This window comes from Pleurodeles waltl, chromosome 5, assembly GCF_031143425.1.
Source record: "Pleurodeles waltl isolate 20211129_DDA chromosome 5, aPleWal1.hap1.20221129, whole genome shotgun sequence".
Lineage (NCBI taxonomy): Eukaryota > Metazoa > Chordata > Amphibia > Caudata > Salamandridae > Pleurodeles > Pleurodeles waltl.
In genome coordinates, this window is record NC_090444.1 from 1,008,435,440 (window position 1) to 1,008,458,984 (window position 23,545).

Genomic DNA, 23,545 nt, shown 5'->3' on the forward strand with positions numbered 1-23,545 from the left:
GTAATTGCTACACTGGCCCAATCTTGGCTGCAACTTCCTGCATCACCCTTGGTGGGGCAGCAGCTGGGCACGCACCTGTTTTCAGACACCAGGGCTGCTCGCCGTGGGACTAAGCCATGCAGTTGCACCACGCCTGGACTATCCAAGCACCTCTGTAAGTATCTATGTTTTTGCCATGGCCTCCACTGGAAGGAGTGCAGCAGGGTTGTCAGATACACTTCAGAAGAGTGAGGGACTTCAGAAGAGCAAGGGAAGGACTATTGCATAACTGCTAGACCACCAGTACTAAAAACGGAAAGAAACTGTGCTCTGACTGCACAGATGGTTTCTTAATGAAATTTAAGCTGCACCTGAGTCTGATTCATGGTTTTATTTGATGGCTGAGGAGACCAACTCTCAAGGAATCACATTGGGTGTTATTAACTTCAGGGAGCTGGCCAGGTGTAGTGCCACAAGAGAGGATCTTATTGCGCTCACTGCCATGTACACAAAGTTGGATTGTATAGTGTTTAATACTGCTGTGTGATTAAAAAGTACGTTGTTTTTCTCAAACAATAAGCACTGGGTTGGAAATTGAAAGTATTGTGTCTGTTAGTTGGTTGTTGTGTGCCGAGCTTGGACACCTGTGACTGCTTGCCCTTACTTCCCTTGGAGTAAAGTACGAAAATAGTTATACTTGGCCCAGTCTCGACAGCCATATTAGGACATGCCCAGGATGCCGGTGGTAAATGGCTTCGCTTCAACCACCACTGTTCAGGCCCAGTAGCTCCTATCTGCTCAGTGGCTATCGTAAAGGTTTCTGATAGTAATTTATATTTTTATCACTTTGTTCATTTTTGTCCAGCAGTTGAATGCATGATTGAAAAAACCCTTACACTTGTCATCCAATTTGCTATTCTGTGTCATGTAATACAAAAATACTCATGCATGTATGTTGTTGTGATACTTTTTTTTGGTCTGGTCTGAGACAGCACTGCCTATGTGACAGAGCTTGTGTTGTACCAAAACAAAAGAGAAACATATATTGTAGAGAGATGGGCTACAGTCTCACCACTTTGTGGATCACCCTTCTCACAGGAGCTCAGCATGTATTTGCCCAACGGTTATAATATTTTGCCTAGGTTGTGCCACCTTTGCTTTGTATAGATGGTGATATGCTCGTGTACGTCATTAGCTATTGCATTGTTTTTCATTAATGCCTTATTTATATGCTTCTGGTTTGGAATAAGCGTAAGGGAGTGTTAATGCTATAAATGGAAAGGGAGCAAATGTTGTAATCTGAGAGTAGAGGTCCATTAGAGAGCACAGAGATAAACTAATTATCCTATTGATTAATGGGGGTGTTTCCCTCATCCAGGATAGAAAGTGCCATGTCTAGTATGATGACGTAGTGGGTTCGGAAGAAAGAGCTTGACAATAAGCTTCCTCTCAAAGTTGAACCTGCCATTTGAGGGTCAAGAACTCCTTTCTGCAACAGCCCTTCCAGCATGTACAAATCCTCTATAAATTCTAACTCTCTGCCCCTGTCTCTCGACCCCTACCAGGATTGTGCAAGATCAAGCGCCTGATCCTTGCAGTTAGGAAGGCAGTGCCCGTTGTTGTCCTTGAGCTGAGTGATCCAAGAGGAGTGTGGAATGGCTGCCATGGCCTTAAAGCATTAAAGCAGTGAGAAGAGACCAAGACCTTGATAAACTGAAAGAGGTGGAGATGCAGGTTACTGGCTAGAGGGAGCACACAGGACACGGAGGAGAACAAGCTCTTCTTCTTTCAGTCCCTGCGGCGAACCACAGCACCACGCTGGCAGGCCATGGGGCCTGGAGGGCTCGGGCGTAGAACTTATTTGACTTCCTGACAGCTGGCATCAATAACTGGCTACTGATGTGCTCCTTGACAATTGGGGCCCCACCAGAGGCAACAGGTATTGTACAATGTTCAATGTGTCTAATGCCCTGTGCCAGTCTTACATATATGATTCAGAGTAGCTCTTTACATCAGAATCCAGGACACTCTGTTGCTGCAGGAGAGGGATTGAGAAAGGAGAGGGGAGAATCTGCCTCATCTGAAGGGGGAGCACAGTAAATACATGGTGACTACTGTCTAATGTTTATAATGAGAAGAATATCAGCTCAGGTGCTATCTTGAGAAAGGTAAAAAGCACAGAACGTCCCACCGACTTCTTATCTTCACAGGAGAGAGAGAGAGAGATAAAAAAAACAGCCTCATCTTAGACCTTCTCTTCGTCAGGCAATGTGTGCACTTCCACAACCCAAGCCTCCAGGTTTAGCTTATCTTTTTTTCTATTGCTCGTCAAAGACCTTTGAAATCTGTACTTAAGGTTCAGACAAGTACACTATGGTGGTCATTCTAACCCTGGCGGTGAAAAACCGCCAGGGCGAATGACCGCGGTAGCACCGCCAACAGGCTGGCGGTGCACCGCTGGGCATTCTGACTGCGGCGGTTCAGCCGCGGCCAGAAACGGAAAGTCGGCGGTGTACCGCCGACTTTCCGCTGCCCTTGAGAATCCTCCATGGCGGCGGAGCGCGCTCCGCCGCCATGGGGATTCTGACACCCCCTACCGCCATCCTGTTCCTGGCGGGTCTCCCGGCAGGAACAGGATGGCGGTAGGGGGCGCCGCGGGGCCCCTGGGGGCCCCTGCAGTGCCCATGCGTAAGAGGGCCCCAAAAAGTATTTCAGTGTCTGCCTAGCAGACACTGAAATTCGCGACGGGTGCTACTGCACCCGTCGCACTCCAGCAACTCCGCCGGCTCCATTCGGAGCCGGCTTCATCGTTGCTGGGTCTTTCCCGCTGTGCTGGCGGGCGGCCTTTTGTTTGTCGCCCGCCAGCACAGCGGGAAAGCCAGAATGGCCGCCGCGGTCTTGTGACCGCGGTGCGGTCATTTGGCGGTAACCGCATGAGAAATCTGCTCTGTGTATGTTCCGTGTATATATTAATAAGTTGGTAAAACCTGCACTGCTGCTGAGCTTCCTGTAGCTTTGTAAATATGTTCATATGTGAGGCGCATGTACATTGCTATTTCATATGTTATAATGTACTTGCATGAAGGAGGCTTGCACTGCTGCTCTCCTTATGTCGATAGGTCTGGCATTCATGTGATATCAAATGTAAACAGCATATGACCATGCCTGTATTTAACTGTGTTAACACATTAAATCCAGACTTTGGTCCAGTAGAAATATATTGTAATTGGGTGTATATAGCACTTATGATTTTTTTGTGATTTTTATTTTAAAACACTTTCAGCAGGTAGCGAGCTACTCCAGAACCCAAGGTTAGTAGTAATCCTGTGGTTACTGGTTGCTTATTGGTTGTTGTTTTTTCTGGGATTAGTCTTGCACTCTCAAAGAAAACGTTCCATGAAATTACTCCAGTTTCTTTGTGTTAAACACATGCAACTCCTTATAATATAATTTATTAAAAGGACATTATGAGGTCATTCAAACTGTTGTTAGGATGAATGGATAAGCAAGAAGTGGTTACTATTGTTCCAATGATGTGGTTTCAAAGGAGAAGGTTGTGATCTGAAGGTGAAGTATGGATAATATGCAGGAATACAATCATAGAGAACAGACAGACATATGGCTTAGAAAAATCTTCGCTCAGAGAGAGTAACTCCTGCAGAGGATGAAGGGTTAGGGGAAGATCATTCTATAGAAAGGAAAGAGAGAGAACAGTCACTGTTTAAATCAAGGTCAGTGTCTAATGCATGGTTTTAGGAATGTGGAGGAGGATTTTTGAGATAGCATGCACTGTGAGGATATAAAACTGAGGAAAGAAACATTATTTACAAAAGGGATAGCATACTGCACTTTACCATTTGTCTGTCGCTTACTACCCCCACTTGGGGTGTCCATCGTTCTAGCCACAGATAGCACGCCATACCGAAATATGTAATAATTAGGTAGACAAACATAGCCCACAACAAAAACTTAAATGGAAACTTGCATAAAACACTTACAGATCCAGTTCTCTCTTGCTCTTAGTATGGGGGTGTTCGTAAGAGATTTGGGCTGATCTGGTAGTCACATGATTATTAGAAGGTAGTGCAGTGCCATCTGTTTATAGACTGTGAGGCCAGAATATGTGTTGTGCAAAAGGTTGTATGGATTATCTGATGTGTCATGTTAGGAATAACCAACTCTTATACATTTTTCTGTACTCTCTGTGCGCTCTAAGCTTTGCAGGTAGGGAATTCCATAATTTTGTGTTTTGATCATAGAATTTAGTTCCTTGGTTGGGCATTTGGCATTATCGATCCTGTTTGATAAATGGACTGCTTTGTCTTAATGTGTTGTGTCTCTGTAGACTCATTTTGTCTTGAGGGTTCTTTGTGCCCGCCCTGGTGAAGTGTTGAGGTTTGCCCTTTAATCTTTCTTTTTCACTTAATTCAAATTGCTTTCATTTTGTTTGCTTTGAAGTTCTTTTTGGGCTCAGTATGTCAACGGTTTTGCTCTTCCTTTCAAAGAGTTTCTCTCCTGAGTGTATTGTTTCTACTTCTTTATGTTGTTTGAGATTTTGAGTGAGATTATTGGTCAGTGTGAGTGTTAAATCTTTTTGATTTCCGAGTTGGAGAAGGGGAGATAACGTCATCCAGTTTATGACTAACTATGTGTGTAGCTCTGGAGAGGATCTTTTGTAAACTGTGTGTTTTTAACCCTTATGCACTGGCATTTGGCTGAGGCATATTTGATTTATCAAACCCAATGTTTGGGTCACTTAGTTTATATTTAGAGTTTGGCTCACAGATCTGATACTGTGTCCTAGAAAGCACCTGTAAACGATTTGTCATTGTTAGGTGATCTGTAGAGTAATAGTAAGTTGCAGGTGAAAGTGGACCTCAGTTTGCATTTAGTAAGAGGAGCCTCACAACCACTTATTATCACCTCTTCCTTTTTTGTAACTGTTATGGTATCATTTAAGATCTAGCCAGTATGTCTCCTTTCTTTCCTTGTTGGCTGTGTGTAATTGTTTGTTTTCCAGATAGGTTAGCTTCATGAAGTATTGGAATCAATTCTTTTAAAAACCAGGATTCTGTGATGAATTAGTATGCCTGCTTCCATACCTGTCAGCGAATCAAAACTGTTGTATTTGCTTTTGCTCATTGAACAGCACACAGTTTAGGTGGAAGTGCTTTCTTCTGCAGAAGGAGGATTTTATATCTGGAATGCCTTTGGCTAGTTAGTGGGGCACCTTTCATGGGAAGCTGTTCATGTCAAAATTCCAGCTCCCCATATTGGTCACCTCCTGAAATGCATAGCCTGCTGCAAAAAGAATATGACACACACCAAAATAAATGTAATATGTGTCAAAATAAACATGATACCTTGCAGAGTGAATCTGACTTGAACCAAAACAAATATGAAACCTAGTACAGTAAATATGCTACTTAGTGAATAATATGAATAACACACTCCAAACTGAATAAGAGATAAACTGATATATATATATATATATATATATATATATATATATATATATATATATATATATATATATAAATCTTACTGAAATAAATATGGCCCTCACTGTGAATAATAAAGCAATCACTGAAACAAATATAATGTTCATAAAAAAGAATGGGACATTTCGTGAAATGACTGGCATATTCCAAGAGGAATATGGCATACATTGAAATTAATATGACAGTTTGAAATGAATATACAGTACTATAATTAATTATATTGTGAAAAAAATAGAATGCACATTGAAAATATTATAACATACTCTGAAATGAACATTGCACATGTTGCAGTGAATATGAACTCTGTTGAAATGAATATTACCCAGATTGCAATGAATATGGCTTGTGTTATGAATATCAGCCCAGTTGAACTGAATTTGATATGCCTTCAAATAAGTATGACCAAAGCTAAAATTCTTATGACATTTGTCAAAATGAATATGAAATGCATTGAAACTAATACAATACTTGTTTAAACGATTATGATATTTGTTAAAATGGATAAGTTGCATCTTAAACTTAGTATGACAAGTGTTAATATGGATATGACATCCATTGGAGTAAATATAACATTGATTGAAAGGAATATAACACATGTTAAAAGTAATATGACATAAGTTGAAATGAATATGAGTAAAGTTAAAATGAACATGACATTTATCAAAATGAATGCGGCTTGCATTGAAAGTAACATGATGCACATTGACGTGATTATATGTTTTGCATCAGATATGATTCATGGTAAAATTAATATGATGTGTTTATATGAATGAGACATCTATTGAAAGGAATATGACACATGCTAAGATGAACATTGCATGCATTGAATTGAATTTGAGCCCCATTGAAATTAATTCAGCATGCCTTAAACTGAATATCTGCAATGCTGAAATGAAAATGAAACTTGCTAAGATGGATATGTTATGATTTGAAATTAATGATACACATCAAAATTAATATTATGTATATTGAAATTAATATGACCTATATTGAAAGGGGTATGACCCATGTTTAACTTATTATGACAGGTGTTAAGGTGAATATGACATCCACTTATTTGAATGACATTCATTGAAAGGAATATGACACGTTAAGATGAATATGAACCAACTAGAATTGAATATGACAGCTGGTGAAATGAATATGGCCTGCAACAAAATTAGTATTTTTTAAATGTTTCTATTGGCATTTCAACAAATAGATCACATAAATTGTTTGCATTTCAAGTTCTACCACAATTAGCAATGTAAATCGAGACCCCATACTATATTGCTGCCCTTAATAAGTGGATCTGACCATTAGCCAAATACTAGAAATCATTATGTCACACTTCAACAATATTTATTTTTCAAACATACAATTCTCCCCTCCTCTTATATTAGATACAGCCTGTCTCCCATCTTCCAAAAGGGTATTCATCTCCCGCACCTCGGAACCCTCTAGTATTGTTATTAGGGTTGTGTCATCATTTTTCAAACTAGTAGATAATTGTGCAGCCTGGCATCTTGTTGAGACCTCCACATGTGAGCCTCTTCCACCCCCTTCCATTCCAAAAGGCTGTCGCGCCATTGCAGCAATGTGGGTGGCTTGGGGCTCAGCCATTATTTTGCTGTGCAACGCTTAGCTGCCATCATCCCCAATATGGTGTATTTTCTACTTAGTTTCTTATTTGGATTGGTTGGAAGTACACCAGGATACCTGGTTTAGTCTGTAGTGGTATTGTCCACCCCGTCACCTATTGCAATGGGCCAATATTTCCTCCCAAAACGTTGCTATGACTGCGCATTCCTGTACCATATGGATGAAATCTGCCTGTGCTCTGCCACAGGTGTTAGGTAGACCATATGGATATAATTTTATTGCACTAATTTCACTTGTGTGTTAACAGATACCTTGTTGACTCCTGTATGTATTGTCTCCTCATCTCTGGGTGTTATTGGATCCTCAGTGAAAGACTGACACTTTTCTTCCACATGGAGGGCAGATTAAATCTATCATCTAGGAGTGCCCTAGATACGTGTGCAATCAATTGCTGGCCTTGCGCAAAGGCTAACATCGTGACCAGCGTATGTGCAGGCTGTGGGCTGTCTGGAAAAGAAGGCCACATCTGCCTAGCAGTAGCCACCACCTTTGCATATTGTAAGATTTGGCCTCGGCCCAGCCCGAATACAAAAACATCCTGTAAAGTGAGTTCATGGTAGTACCCTGAAGGTTTTTTTTTCGTCGCTGCCGGAGGAATTCTGCCTAACCCCCCTCTCCCCCCCACCAAAATGAGCAGTTGCAGTCCCTTCAGAAGCAATAGTGGACAACTCAATAGATGAAGAGTGTGAAGCTTGAATAGTTTGGCGATATATTCTGTGTGAAGAGGATATTATGTACACCACCATGTTTGGATTGCCCTGATGAAGGTGGTTGTGAATAAGGGACATTGACCCTGAAGTATAACTCTACTGAATCGCGCGTCGGCCATTTCAAAGGCTATGTCAAAAACTCAATCTTGAAGCAATATGAGAAATGGATTATATGCCTAAGGATATTTCAAAAGCGCAATCTTGAAGCAATATGAGTAAAGGACGATATTCTAAAGATGGAGGAGATGGAGTAGTATCAGTGAGCACATGTACTGTTACTACAAGTATTTATCTTTGCGACGTTTCCTTTAATAAGAAATTTTTGGATTTTTTGTGTAATTAATTGAAAAAACAATTTGATTATATTTCACTGCTATTTGTATGTCTATATGGATAATATTGACGTTTGGAGTGTTGATTAGTTTTATGTTGAATGTTTTATTTGTGTTATGTGTTTGTAGATATGTGGTGTTGCATATAGTGAATTGTTTTATTGTTTTTCCCTGTCTGTATTGTGGTATTGGTTTTGGGGAAGTGGGGTCTTTTTGAATAATTTTGAAAAGTATATATTTATTGTTCTTACATTATTTTGTTAATGTGAATAAACATTTGATCACTGTTGAAGACAGTGTTATTTTCAGTGTCCGTCCATTATGGACTGAAATGACTTCATAAGAATCTAGGGAGAGAGATTTTCTACTTTCCTGGTATACCTTTCCCGTTTCTCTCTCTGTATTTGTTGAGGGACCCTGGTTTATTACTGGTTTTAGAGTAACCTGAGGGTATGCCATGCATCCAGGCACTTTGCACTGTACTCCCAAAACATGGCCTGAGGCTGTAACCTGCATCTAAATCTAAGAGGTTATCTCATAATCTCTGGCTTTGTATGCAATTGAACAGCGCATAGCCCCTAGACATGATCCTGTTGTACTGCTCACAAGCCATGACCTATCACCTCACATACCTATTAGAGCAGTGGTTCCAAACCTGTGGTCCGGGGACCTCTGGGGGTCCGCAAAGCCTCGTCAGGGGGCCCGTGACTCCTTCAAAAATTAAATAACACTATCCGATTAGGTTCACAGCTTTCAGTACTGATTCATTTGGGAGTCTCCGTATTCCAATAATGATTCATTGGGGGTCCCTGGGTTCCAGTAATGATAAAGTGGGGGTCCACAGAAGTCAAAAGGTTGGGAACCACTGAGAATAATAATAAAATAACTTGTTTCATATATACCTTAATTCCGTAGTTCTGAAATGTTTGCAGTAAATAACAGATACTGACATTAGCTGATTCCACAACATAGAATTTGCCAGCCTTATCAAGATATACTCTGAGTTAGCTAGGTTAAGTTTCTAGCTCATGACCCACTTGTCACACACACGTCACAAGAGAGTACTTAACCCTTTAAGTCACCTTTGTGCACTGGTTGAGTCATGCCCTTTGTGCAGTTTTCTGTACTTGTGTTTCTGTGTAAATAAATAGTGCTGTGGGCATGGAAAGAACCCAAACTGGCATTTTCTAGGTCTGGTTAAAGGCAGGTGTCATAGACCTCATGCCATAATTTCTACAGCAAGTACACAACAAAGAAGTACAGACAGAGCGTGGGGTTTCTGTCAGGCCCATTTAGACATTGGCTGTTGTGTGTTTTTCATCATTTGCTATTGTTTGAAGCAGCTTGCCATCAAGACTGTCTCATTTCAAGGATGGTTACATTGCCTTATCTATGCTGCTATATGTTTTAGACACTGGGCTCATTAGTTTGTTAGATAGCAGATGCATTAACCTTGTAGACGCAGGTGTGGCTGCCCATGATTTCTATAACGTGTATGGCAGGAGCGGTAGTGTGGGCACAACATTGTCTTAAATCGTGTTTTGACCATGTTTGTACATGGAATTGGACAATTAATATGTACAGTAACCGTGCTGGACAGACTGTTTCTTACGAGAGTGTAAAAAAAGCATAGATAAAAAAGCATAGAAGCTCAACCATATGGATGGCAGATGGTTGATGCATTTCTACTGTTGAAAAGGATGCTCTCATCTACAGCCTGCCAACTACCTTTAAGCCTTATTGTTTCCCCCCCTTTAATAAGCAGGGATACCTGGCCTAGAAAGTGTGGCTTTGTCGATCCTTGCATTGGCACAAGCAACATCAAATGTACCTAAGCTAAACTTTTGGATATCCTATCTTTCCCACTCTAAAACTCACAGACACTGGCACCTGCCTTGGCATGACTTCTGGAGCCTGCACAGACCCCTTCATTGCACCAAACAGAAAGGTTTTGGAAAGAGTGCTTAAATTAGTCTCAGCCCCTGGCAATAGCTTGAGGCCTCCTTCCAAACTATTGTTTTTACCCAATACACCTGTCTAAGAATAGCTCAGGACTATCCAAATGAATTTTCATCCCAGTCAGAGCAGTGCTACCCAAAATGCCGGACCAGGGCCCTCTCTAGACAGGACTACAAGCAACCACAGACCATTTTAATACTACTGAGGCCTCCATGAGGTATACATTGAAGCTGCCTCACTAATAGGTAAATGACACCCGCTCTGGAGTACACCCTGGCAGATGCATCTGCTGTCACGTCCAACTACAACAGCATCTGTATAGTCACTCACATTGACTTCTTACATTGGGACCTGAAATAGCATCATCGCCTGTTGCTTGGCTGACACCCATAGTGTTAACTAGAGCCCCTACACGCCTATTGACATCACTCATCTGGAAAATAAGTCATTAATACAGGCATAGGAAGACACCATTGGTGAGCCCAGCAGGCTTGGATGCTTTGAAAGTGAGATACGGAGATTGGGAATTAGGGAACCAGAAAAAGGGCAGGGAGACACAGGTACTGAAACGGGGAGACATTGACTCAGAGAGGGAGACACAAAGGTATTGACGGGGAGATACAGAGTGAGACACTGTAGCTGGAAGAGACTGACACTAGGTGCAAACGAACACGGACACTGGAGCAGAGAGATAAGGTAAGAGAGTCTGCCGAAAAGTGGCATTGTCAAAGCCATAGGTCTCGCCTACACAAGATCTATTGGCTTTTCCAATGTGTTTTAGCCATGTTGTATACTAGTGTGGCTGCTGTTCAGCATTGCTTAAAGTTAGTGGTGCAGGGGAGAGTCGCCTAGAGTGTAATAAAGTAGAATGGCAAAGAGTGGAGTAGAATGGTGTAGAATAGAGTAGAGTGAAGTGGCATAGAGTGTTGTGTAATGTATGGCATAGTGGGGAGTCCCGTAGGGTGACATAGAGTAGAGTGGGCTGGTATAGTGTGCATTGCCATGGAATGTTGCATAGTATAGTGGCATGGATTGCAGTGGCATTGAATTCAGCGCCATACAATGCAGCGTTGTAGAATGCAGTGGTGCATAGCAAAGTGCTGTGGCTCAGTTGAGTGCCACGGAGCAGAGTGCCATAGTGTGAAGTGGCATAGAGTGGTGCAGAGTGCTTCAGTTTGGAGGTGACTGATGCAGAGGGCAGTGGCGTAGAGTTGAGTGGGATAGAGCGCAGTGGGCATGGAGTGGTGCAGAGTAGAGTGTAATGCCATAGAGTACAGTGGAGTAGCATAGAGTGGAGTGGTGTGGAGTTCAGTGGCAGGGAGTGAAGTGTTGCAGAGTAGAGTATCAAAGTACATTGGAGTAGAGTAGCGTAGAGCGCAGTGGTATAGAGTACACTGATGCAGAGTAGAATGCAGGGTCATAGAGCGCAGAGACAAAGTGCAGTTTTGTAGAGTGCATTGGTGTAGGATGCAGTGGCTAAGAATATAGTGGCATAGAGTGCAGTGGCCGTAGAGTATATTGTTTCAGAATAGAGTGAAGTGGCTCAGAGTGGAGTGGTGCATGGTAGATGGCAGTTGTGCACACTGGCATATAGCGTAATGGCGTAGAGTAAAGTGGTGTAGAGGGCAGTGTTGTAGAGTACATTAGAGTGGCATACAGTAGAATAGGGTAGAGAACAGGGGCATATAGTTGAGTGTTACAGAGTAAAGTGCATTGGCGTAGAGTGTATTGACATAGAGTGCAGTTGTGTAGAGTGTAGTGTTGCAGAGTGGCGTATAGTACAGTGGCATAGTGGAGTAGTGCAGAGTGCACTGGTGAATAGTGCAGTGCCGTAGAGTGACAAAGAGTGCATTAGCATGGAGTACAGTGCTACAGGGTAGAGAAGAGAGGTGCAATGTGAAGTAGCATAGAGTGGAGTGGTGCACAGTGCAGTGGCATGGAGTGGTGTAAAATGTAGTGATGTGGGGTAGAGTGGAGTGGCGTAAAGCGGAGTATGCTTGGTATGGCATCATACTGCCATTACAGACAACACATTTTCAATTGAAATGATCATTACCTTTGCACAGTGATACAGTTTTACTAACAGAACTATACAGTGCACATATCAAAATGTGTGGAAATTGCATCACCTAGTGTAATGATTGCTTGATCATGGTAAAGTATTTGTTTCCAACACACTTCAGAAATAACAAAAAATGTGCTTTATTTGTGAGTTCATAATTCTGATATATTCATTTAAATGATGTTGTGTGCTAGAAAAACCTCTTTCCTGCCCCCAGTATCCTCAAAATTGTGACATAAATCCTCTCACTTTGAAGTCAGAGAAAGAAAAGTAAACGAGGGCCCTCGGAAGACAGCATTTGACCGCTGCCTTTGAATGCACAGCAAATGTGGCAAGATAAGATCGATATTTAGAGGGCTTTTTACAGAAAGGGAGTTCAAGGATTAATCCAGTAAACACGATCCAGGCAACAGAAGGAACAAATTGAACCTGGAAAGTTTAAAGCAGATAAAGCCAGCAAATACAAATCCAGAAAATGTGAGTTACAAAGCACAAAGCCAATGGTAATCAATGGGCGGAATGCAATCCTTGGTCAACTTTCTGAAAGTTCCCAAGATGTCTTGTCTTTAGCAAACCAGACAGCTGATTTGGCAGGTAGGCTGTGGCCTAAAAAGGCAAGGGAATGCAGACCCACCATTATTACAAGGACACACATATACTGAGAATGGGAGGCGCTACTACTGAAAGATGGACAAGGAGAAATGTACTGTAAGAAGGAGTCACTGACATGAATAGTGAGAAACATAGGCATATATTACTGACAAGACTGCACGGAGAAAGCCACTGGTGCAAGGTACTATAGCAATGTTTGCAGATTAGCATGGGCACCTACCTAGTAACACAGACGATGGGGCATGACAGGCACTGCGACTAGAGAGACTGGCACTGAGACAGGGAACCACAAACACTGAAGCAAGGAGAAACAGTTTACTTGTGAAGGAGAAACAGACTTTAGGAGAGCCAGCATGGGCACTGAAGTAGTGAGCCAAGGACCCTTGTCTACTGAAACACATACACTGAAACCTAAAGATGTTGCAACAGGGTTTGAACTGTGTAGACACACACATGGGGCAGAGAGACGGACATTGGGGCAGGGCATACAGGACAGACAATATTATAGGGACTCACAACCACTCTAACATAAACGTAGAGACCAAGGCTATGCCACGATAGACAAAATGGGAGGATTGAAGCATGGACTCTGGAACTAGAAGGCTTGGATTCTGACACAGTAAGACACAAACTCTCAGAAATGGAACACACTGGGAATAGAATAGGGAGAGACAGACTAAGGGACAATAAGCCATACAGACTCTGAGCCAGTGACATGGGACAGTGGGACACAAACATGCTATTTATAGCCAAACACTTGGGCAAGAAGAGTCTAATTCTAAAAGCGGGAACAGAAACATTGATCCACAGACACACATGCAGACAGCAATACATGGAAACAGCGACAAGGGACATGGAATCACTGGGCCACGGACGCACAAACTCTGGTGCAGGGAACCCTAAGCATTGGGAGTCCAGACATCGGCAAAGAGAGACCTCGAAATCGGTGCTTGGTTCTGAGACAGATACATGAGCTCTAAATTATACAAAAACATAGGGCATTTGGCCTAGGACACACAGATGCTGGGCCATGGACTACATATATTGTTGATCGACATACACATGAATAGTGAGAGATGGAGAAATTGGGACAGTGAGAGACAGATGTGGGATTACAGAGACACATATACATGGGCACAAATGCATGGACTGGGAGAAAGAAAATGGATAGGTGGGGGAGACAGAAGCAGGTCCTATCTTTCACTAAAGCTCTGCCTCCAGGGCATTGATTGTAATAGGGCACACTTCAATCAGCACACCTCTTTGAAGGTGCACCGTGACACATACATTGTGGTATTGTGCCTGTTATGTAATATAGGTCCTGAAGCCTTTGCGAACCAGCCATCCGTGACCAGGGTCTGGCCTTTTCTGTGAATGTTTGTTTCCTATTGACTGAGAAGAAAATGCAATGTTTAAAGATGCAATTTGTGTATAACTTTAGCAATTTGTGTATGTACTTAGACAATACTTATCTGATCTCTCCCTAACCTGTCTCTGAAAGAGAGACAGTGTTGGAAAGCAGTTAGTCACAGATATGATGAGTAGCCTCGTGTCAAGTTTAATACCCATAGCTTATTTTTTCTGTAGCACTTCACATGGAAAGGCACTGAAACCCACATTCATGATGGGGAAAGCAAAACTACTAGCCCCAGAAGTCAATGGAGTGCGGGATAAAAGTCCAAACCGGCTGAAGATGTCAAATATGATATAAGACAATTTGGCAGAGCAGAAATCACCACTCAGGATCTTCTTTGCAAGAGGGGCTGAGCATAGTTTATCACATGTCCAGAATGCCCAATAAAAGGACAGTAGGGTTGAGTAATGGTTAATCACTTGACAGATTTTCTCTGATAAGCTAACATGTTTTGTTTGTATCCACGTGCATTTCAGACTTGCAAATGAGTTGAGCGCTACTCAACTATTTACAGGAGCATCTCTAGGGAAGCATCAGTCACTGTCAATTTTGCCATCTGAAAGGGTGATAACTTTGAAAAATTAAGACTGGTACTAAAATATATATTTCATTCCTTTTTCAGGAAAATAAAATTGATGGTTGACCCTGTTTGTCTAGAAATGTTATTGAGTTGCTCATCCTAGAGCCAATTTGTTGATTTTTCAAGTACCAATGATGTCACGGTTGTCTACCCACACCGTAAAATAAATCAAGAATGAATGATGGTTTGGTCTGCATATTTAGGGATAGGACAAGTACTTTGTTCAGGATTTTTCTTACAGCATGATATTTAGTTGACTTGTTCGGGGTTACTGTTGCCAGCCCTGAATCTGATTTTGCTTTGATGATGGCTTATGAGTATTGTCTACATGTTTTTTTAATTCAGAAGCACAAGTAAATGCAACAAATGTGAGCATTGTAACCATACATTGCATCCATGACTTCTGCCAAATTCAAATTTGTATGAAGTTTGGTTTTAGTGATTTACTCTGATTACCATTATAACAGTTTCCATGTGCAAGAGGAGGGATACAAAATATTGGAGGTATGTCATGCTGTTACAAGTTTACAAAACAGTAACTGATTGTCCTTATTACCCCTTATAATAAAGTGGTGTATTTTGAACTTGACTTCATCCTCATTTCTGTAGCTGACGGTTAGGAACACCTTCCTGTCTAAAAAATTACATTTGTGGCTGCAGTATAAGACTTCAGAGTCTTATATTGGCGAAGTAAGCAACAAAGACATTGGCCTGGTTTTACCACAATTATGCTTCAATATTTTTGTAAACTGAAAGAGAGCTGGGGTTAATCTTCAATAAAGTAGAAGGGCTACTTGGGAAAGACTTTGGTTCCATCCCCAGTCGCGAGCCATTGATTAGGATAGGAAAAACTCCCACTCAAGAGTCTTCAAAATGTTACTGTGCTTTGTGAAGGACAGAAGAGGAAGAACCATCTCTCTGCGTCTGGCTCGGGAAGGGACTGAGGCCTAGCATCTGCTTTCCCTTGTAGCCATGCATAGGAAATGCTTCCAAATGATCAACCTTGCTGGTCTTCTGCTGTTCAGTGGACATAAAACACAAAATAAGAAGGGGCATGCTACAAGAAAAAAAAAACACCTGAACACTGGACTGAAATGAGGCTGTGGCCTGGATGAAAACTGGAATTGAGCTTGCTTCACGCGACTGTCTGTGCTGCAGTGCCAAGTGGTTATTCTTTGTAAGCTTAGGAGATTGACCAGGATAAAGGACTTAAGCAAACAAATAAGTTGTAACTTCTGGAGGACTGGGACCAAGTGCTGATGTCACTGGAGCAGGACAATACCTAGGCATGGAGGATGTAATCCTCCCTGGAGCCCTGCTTGCTGCAGATATTTCTGTCAGCAGAACTTCTACTGGCTCCCTCAGCGGTAACCCTGACCCAGAGGTCCACTCACCAAAGACTTGGTGGGCATATTTGCTGTTGCTGAACTGTTGATGGCATGGAGACCTCCACTCATTTTCCTTACCTGTGTCTGATAAAGATGTGTGATGTATATAGGCAGGAAATATGCTGAATGTCTACACCTGGGCAATATTTTTTTTTTGTTTCGAGAAAACAAACTTCTACTGTGGGAATCTGCTCTCTCTAAACAAAAAAGTTTTCTTAGTAGGCTTTTTAAGCATGGTGCCCACTTTGCAAAACTCCAGTGCTGTAAAAATAACCACCATAGCAAAGGATCTCTTTACAGGACAGAGATCCCCGCGAGGCAGATGGTGATCTCTAAATAAGGCACTCTCCATCTGTGTGGTAGAGGTCATAACTTCGGCACCTCTGGTAAACTGCTAGATCATCCGCCAGGATCTAAATATCCCCATAGGTACACATGTGAAACTGTTGATCGTAGCAACTTCATAGACTCACAAGGCATGTATTCCATAGGATGGAGCCTTAAAGTGCACCTAGAGCCCTGTGGTCTCTGACCCTCATCAGTGCTTTCTAGTTTCTTAGGGGGTTTTGACATTTGAGCATTAAAACAAAACCTTCTTGAACTGGTTTTGTTTTACTTATTAAATGTTTTTATTGAGCTAAATGAATGTGGAAATTTTGTTGTTTGATTTCTTCACATTAGTATTATTTGGTGCTATTTTAAATAATTAACAAACTTTTCTCTTACAAAGACGTGTTGATTTGTGCCAAAGCTGCTAATCCCTGAATTCCCATTGACACCAGCTTTACAAGGCGCTAAATTGTTTTGTGTGGAAGTTAATATCCTCCCACCTCCTTTATTATATTCATGGATCTCACAATTTTTAATCTCATCATTTTTCTTTCAGATGGTCAAAGACAAGATGAGTTCACAGAAGAACCTAAAAGGATTTCAAGAACGCAGATTTTCACCCTGATCTCATGTGCTTCAATTAACTTTAGTTCAATGATCATCTACTCTGTTTTGGCCCCCTTTTTTCCTCTAGAGGTAAGTGGTAGCTTTTTTACTTCTGGTAGTCCATATTTCCTCAATCATGTAGTAATCTCATACTTGCTTAATGTAAACCCAACTAGCTCTGCTACATGCTACTTGCTTTATTGTTTTATGTCACCCCGTGCAGGCTGTAAAGAAAGGTGTTAGCAACACTTTTGTCGGATTGATTTTTGGATGCTTCGCTTTATTCAATTTCATATCTTCGTTAGTCCTGGGAAAATATGTAAGTAATTTTCAAATTCTGGATACGATTTCATGAATGCCGACTCACCAAAATGTTATGGCTAGCAGAAGTGATTTTGTGCATGTTATTTTAACTTTCGACGCCGTCAGGATTTTGACATCCCTTTCTGGTCTTTTCTCTTTAAAATTATGCCATGTGCCGTTATGGAGATAGGGAAAGGGCAAAGAGTGCATACTACAGAAAGTAACTGCTCTCTACGAATCCTGCTGCTGCTTTCATGAGTCGTGAAACGAAGGGCAGCAAAAACAGTTCCTAGGGCAGGAAATATCTAGCCAAGTGTACCACTTGCTGCCCCTTGGCTACTCCTGGCTGAATATCCATGTTTTGTGTCTGCATACCTTTACATTCGTGTTTGCACTTATGAAGATTTTGTCCTCGTAAATACCTCAATTTACTCATTAACGTTTAACACAAGTACACAAATATCTTTAAGAATTGGGCCATTTGTACATAGTTTAGGACGTGTAAGTTTTATTGGCTGCTAAGTATACTTTATGGAAAATGCTGGTTATATGCATTTATTCTGTTCTGAACCTGGCTTGGGGAAGTCATTTAAATGATGATACAGAAATCACTGGCAAAATCAAAAAGATTTTGTTTTATTAAAGTTTGCTAAGCGAAAATGTATTTCAGACCCTCATTCCTTACATCCTGATGATGACCTATTATTAATTCAAGGGTCAAAACACCATTGATAATTATGACATCAAAGGCACATCGTAATTACTATACTTCACAGAGTGTATATGTAGGTGGACATTAATTCTCTGTACGTTCTGCAACTGTTCTATATGTCTGTTGCCCTGTCACTCTAAACACTCTTAGGCATTTATTTGTTGGTATCTTCTAATACCCTCTGTTCACCTTTTCCACACTGAGCGAGCAATCATTGGTCTGCCTAAACAAACATATTTCCATCATGTCTGCTGAAAGCTTGCTTCAGTAAACGTATTTCCACTTTGTTTACATGGCTTATTGCTATTTCTAGTTCAATTATAAGTATGGCTTTTAAGGATTCAATTGAACTGTGAAATGTTTTCTCAACAAGGCCCCATTGGAATATTGTTGACATATATTGTAGATTACTTTTGTTCCATATGGGGTTTAAGAGGCAACTCCTGTACCCTTACTCCTTGCTTTAGTTCTTGCATAAACTTTGTGGTGTGGTGTTGTACACATGTGAAAAGTATGTTCAGTTTGATGGTGTTAGGAAGGATTGTGTATAAAAGAGAGAAGGGTGAAATTAAGAAGTGTAAGAGAAGTGAGAAAAGTGGAGCGAGAAATGGAAATAAATGGAGAGAGAAAGCAGAAAGAATAAAAGTGCACATGAGAGCGGATATAAATAAGGAGAGAAAGGAGGATAAGGCACAGGCAGATGAGGAGAGATAAGAAGACAAGACTTCAGAGAGCTGAGAATGTTGAGGTGTGGGAGCACAATTGAGAGAGACTGAGAAAAAGTTATGGACAGAAGACAGGAAAGAGTATGGTGTGATAGGTGATTGGCCATAGAGCAGAAAGAAGATAGAATGAAAATAAGAGGAGTGGAGCATTGGAGAGAAAGGCAGACAGAAAAGGAGAAGGGGAAAGAAAAAAGGAGTGAATGGGAAGGGAAAGTATGAAGTATAGAAACAGGTGGCGGAAGAATCAAGGAAGCAAGATAAAAGGATGATGATGGGAGGTGTTAGAAATGGGGTCTCTGCTTGGCAAAGGTTCGCACCCTGTCCAAGTAGGGAAAGCCACTCTTATCAGGGTAAGTCAGATATACCCTAAATTAACCTGTGCTCACCCTGTGTAGCTTGGCACAGAGCAGAAAGGCTTAACTTAAGAGGCAATGTGTAAAGTATTTGTGCAACACCCTGGCAATAATTATAGTGAGACACCACAAAAGAAAGAGAGCTCCACACAGGTTTACATTAAAAAATAGCCATTTTTTTATAGCTGTGAAAAGAATTACGATCAAATTAACCAGATCCACTTAGTAAATCACTCAAGGCTATCCTCGAAGCTTGTCAGGAAAGAGCGGTGCTATAATTGTTAACAAGGGAAGAGAACACCAAGTCACTTGAGGAAGTTTTAAAATGGGCAACAAAGACTTGTTATGGCTGCAGCCCACAGAGATTGTTGAAGAGATTCAAAGTAAGCTGGGAAATAGTTTACAGTCAACAGTGATCACCGCAAGGGACCGCACCCCATTAAATACCTCCCAGCATCCCGACATCTCCTTTTCGGGGCTCTATGGTACAGTAGCATCTTTAATTGTAGCTGGGGGGCCACTTTATTGACGGAGGTTGTGCTGGGGTGGATTTCTGAGGGGCAACGGCCATTGGATCCTGCCTGCTCGGTTGGAATCCATACGGTGCAGCAGCGGCTAGAGATATGTGGGCAGGTGATGTCTTCTCTCAGGCCCTCTAAGTCCAAGGGACCGTGCGTCTTCAGCATAAGGCGGTGAGCAGGAGCGAAGGGTCGGCAAGTAGAAACCCTCCCAGGTGTTGAAGAAGTGGGGCTGTGCTGGGGGGGGATTCCTGAGGAACGGTGGTCACTGGGTTTTGCCTGATGAAATTAAGAGGTTGGGCCACAGGATCTCAGTGCGGCAGTGGCCAGGGAACTCGGCTGTCAGTGCCTTCAACCAACACTCCTATTTAGGTGCACTGGTTGTCTCTAGAGGCCAGAAGGTCTCCGGACCAACAAGGAGCCTGCTGCGCTGAATCTTCTCCTCAATCGCTTGCAGTGCAATGAGTCTGGCGTGAGGCTTCAGATTCTCACAGAGCAGAATCCTGGAATTAGCTTAGACAGTCTTTTTGTATGGGAAAAAATACCTGAGACTGAAAATAGGTTTTTGATGTCCCTGAGTGCTTGGAGAGAACATAGGGCAAAGCAGCAAGCTCTTGGAGTCACTTCCGAAAGTGTCTTTTAGGTCCTTCTTGCAATACAGAGGTCAGTTGGCAGCAGGGTGGCACAGCAAAGCAGGGCAGCAGTTTCTGGGCACAGCAGAGTGACAATCCTTTTAGTTCAGCAGCCTGTACTCCAGCAGAGTTTCTTTAAGTCCTGTATGGTACTATCTGCGTAGGTCAAGATAACCAGTACTTATACAAGACAATGCATTTGATGTGGGGGATGACTACAAAAGAGTTCTTATGAAGTGCACAGGTCTCTCTTTCAGGTCAGTCTCGGCTCCAGACTGCCAGTGGGAGGTAATCAGCCCCTTTGTGTGGTCTCTACCCTTTGAAGTGTAAACATGAGCCCTTCTTAACCTCCTCCCCAGGAAGGCCCATTAGTATGCATATGAATGCAGATGTGGCTGAGTATCCTGTGTTGTGGGTGTCTGAAGGTAATGCACAAGTGTAGCTGTCACCTAGCCCAAGCCAGACGTGTATGTGAGACAAGCTGTAGGCACACAGGGCAGAGTGCAGTGAAATGTCCACTTTTTAAAAGTGGTATTTTTAAAATAGTAATAATAAATCTGGCTTTAGCAATAACGAGGATTTATTATTACCATTCCAATGGTACTTAACATGATGCAGCTTCTCCTCTCAGATCAGGATTCACAGCTTAAAGAATTTATAAGGAAGTCCCAATGCTGGCTTATGAGAGGGGCAGGCCTCACAGTCATGAAAAATTACTTTAGGAGTTTTTCATTACTAGGACATGAAAATCTTACAGGTACATGTCCTGCGTTTTGCATACATGGCACCCGGCCCTATGAGCTACGTAGGGCGGCCTACCTTAGGGGTGACTTATATGCAAGAAATGGGGAGTACTGGGCTTGGCAAGAGGTTTTAGATGGCAAGTCAAAGTGGCAGTGAGACTGCACACGGGATCTGTGGTGGCAGGCGTGAGACATGCTTACAAAGCTACTTAAGTGGTTGGCACAATCAGTGCTGCAGGCCCACTAGTAGCATTTAATTTACAGGCCCTGGGTATGTGGTATACCACTCTACAGGGGACTTAATGGTAAATTCAAACATTTGGGGATACACCAATGTTACCATGTTTTTAGGGGAGAAGCATGTACAGTTTAGCACTGATTAGCAGTTGGAGTGCTCAGAGCTCTAAGTCCAACAAAAATATACAGCAACAAAACGGGAGTTAAAGGCAAAAGGTCTGGAGTAAGACCACCCTAAAGATTCCAGGTATAACAGGAGGCAAGAAAGAGAGTAACGTAAGTTGAAACAGAAGAAGGACGTCAGGGCAAAAAGGGATGCAGATTAGGGAGAAATATTTTTGGGAAAATTTAGAGAGGAGTAGTTGAGAGGTCTGAATGGAATACTTCCTCATAAAATTGGTGGAGGCTGAAACAGAGACAAGGTTTGAGCACACTTGCAGAGAAGTGGAGCCTTCTGGGGGATTCAGGAGTGCTTGAGGAAAGAGAGCTAGTGGTGGAATGGTGCCAGGGGAAGGCAGTAGCTTCACAGTGGGGATGTAGGATAATCATTTTGACAATTAGTTCTACAAATGGTTGGCATCTGTTCATGGTGTGTACGGGCAGTGTGTTTAGTAGTGTGAATAGGAATTATATCAAGAAATTCGTTCAGGAGATGGACATGCTGGGGTAGCCAGAAAGGTGGATGTTGGATCTTGGACCTCGTTCCAAGAGGTGTGCAGATGTCCACACGTGCACTAGGATGAATTCGTGCATCCATGTTTCACAGAGCTTGGATGCATAGTTTTCCAGGCATCCAGCATGACAGACAACCATCTTAGACTGATAAATTAAAATTAAAAAAAAGATTAACAAACAAGTTACGCCAAGTGTGAAAAACTCAGTGCGTGGCTCGTAAGAGATAAAGAGATATTCCATAAAGTGTGGGCCAAGAAAAAAAAAAGGGGGAGTTCCAAAACACAAAATCGCTATTCATTTTCCGAAGCACTTTGCTTCTACAAAGAACCGAATTACACCAGTTTTGGTAGGAAACTAGATCTTGGTCCAAAAAGTGTGCTTCTTTTAACTTGGTATAAATCCGTTTAGTAACATTTGCTCATCTGGATAGATGGGTTCGAGGAACTCTCCAAGTGTGCCTCAAACCCAGATTTAAAAAGATAGTGCATTCTGAGTGGCTCTGACTCTCCCGCCGGAGTGAGTGCCCTGATTCGCTGCCATTATAGGACATGGAGACTTAGGGCCTGATTTAGAATTTGGCAGATAGGGTTTCTCAGTCACATTCGTGACAGATATCCCGTCCGCCATATTACGATACCATTTTGGCCTATGGAAATTGTAATACGGTGGAAGGGGTATCCGTCACGTTTGTGACGGAGTAAACCCATCGGCCAAACTCTAAATCAGGCCCTTTATCCCCTGTCCTGTGCTGAATAATTTTTTTTTTTTAAAAGGCAGCTATCCCCCCCTCCGTCCCTCAGCACAATGTGAGGGACCCAGAAGGACCTCCATTGGGGCCAAAATAAGAAACAAATCTGCCTTCGGGGCTGAATTCAGGCATTGGCAAAGCCAATAGATTTTGCCTATGTATGAACTATTGGTTTTGTCCATTTTTTTCACTTGTTGCACAGCAGTCAGTGCTTCTGTGCAACATTTGAAAAAAAACAGCAATGGGGACCCACAACTCTAAGGTTAGACTGTTTCCTTTTTGTAAGAAGTTAACTGGTACACTGGTGTAGACCTAATTCTCACCCTGCTTTCATAATACAGTTTTGTTTTTTTTAGAATATCATTGACAGTTCTTCGTTACTGTGCTCCGAATATACATTTGTATAACATACTTTATTTGTTGCAATTGAAGTCAAATGGCGTTCTTTTAAAAACAAAATAATCCATATATAGGACATTGCGACCTGGTTAAACTTATGGAATCACATCTGCGGGTTTTCATTCTCCTTTTCAATGTATAAATACCTTACAGTGTTTGCATTCCTCTCTCAAATGAATATGAGATATAGAATTACACCTAGAAATAAAAACTGAACTTTGGTAAAAATGAAAAAGGGGAGTGCACCTCTGGAATTTTAGATGTCTGCTCATAAGTCAGTGTGTTATAAACTGAATGGTCACTATCTTTTGCCTTTGCTATATCACGAAATACAAATGAATGAATGAAGTATGAGAATTTGTGGCCCAGCAGCAGGAGGATGGGAA

At 41.9% G+C, this 23,545-nt stretch overlaps 1 protein-coding gene across 4 annotated transcripts in view; it reads left to right on the top strand.

Moving 5' to 3' along the window:
- SLC18B1 (solute carrier family 18 member B1) overlaps nucleotides 1–23,545 on the top strand; it is a 615,369-nt gene that overhangs the window by 97,426 nt on the left and 494,398 nt on the right. For all 4 annotated transcript variants that reach the window (XM_069235175.1, XM_069235174.1, XM_069235177.1 and 1 more), the window contains exons 2-3: nucleotides 17,065–17,204; nucleotides 17,338–17,433. In XM_069235175.1, the coding sequence (XP_069091276.1) occupies nucleotides 17,065–17,204; nucleotides 17,338–17,433 (236 nt within the window). The remainder of the gene's footprint in view (nucleotides 1–17,064; nucleotides 17,205–17,337; nucleotides 17,434–23,545) is intronic.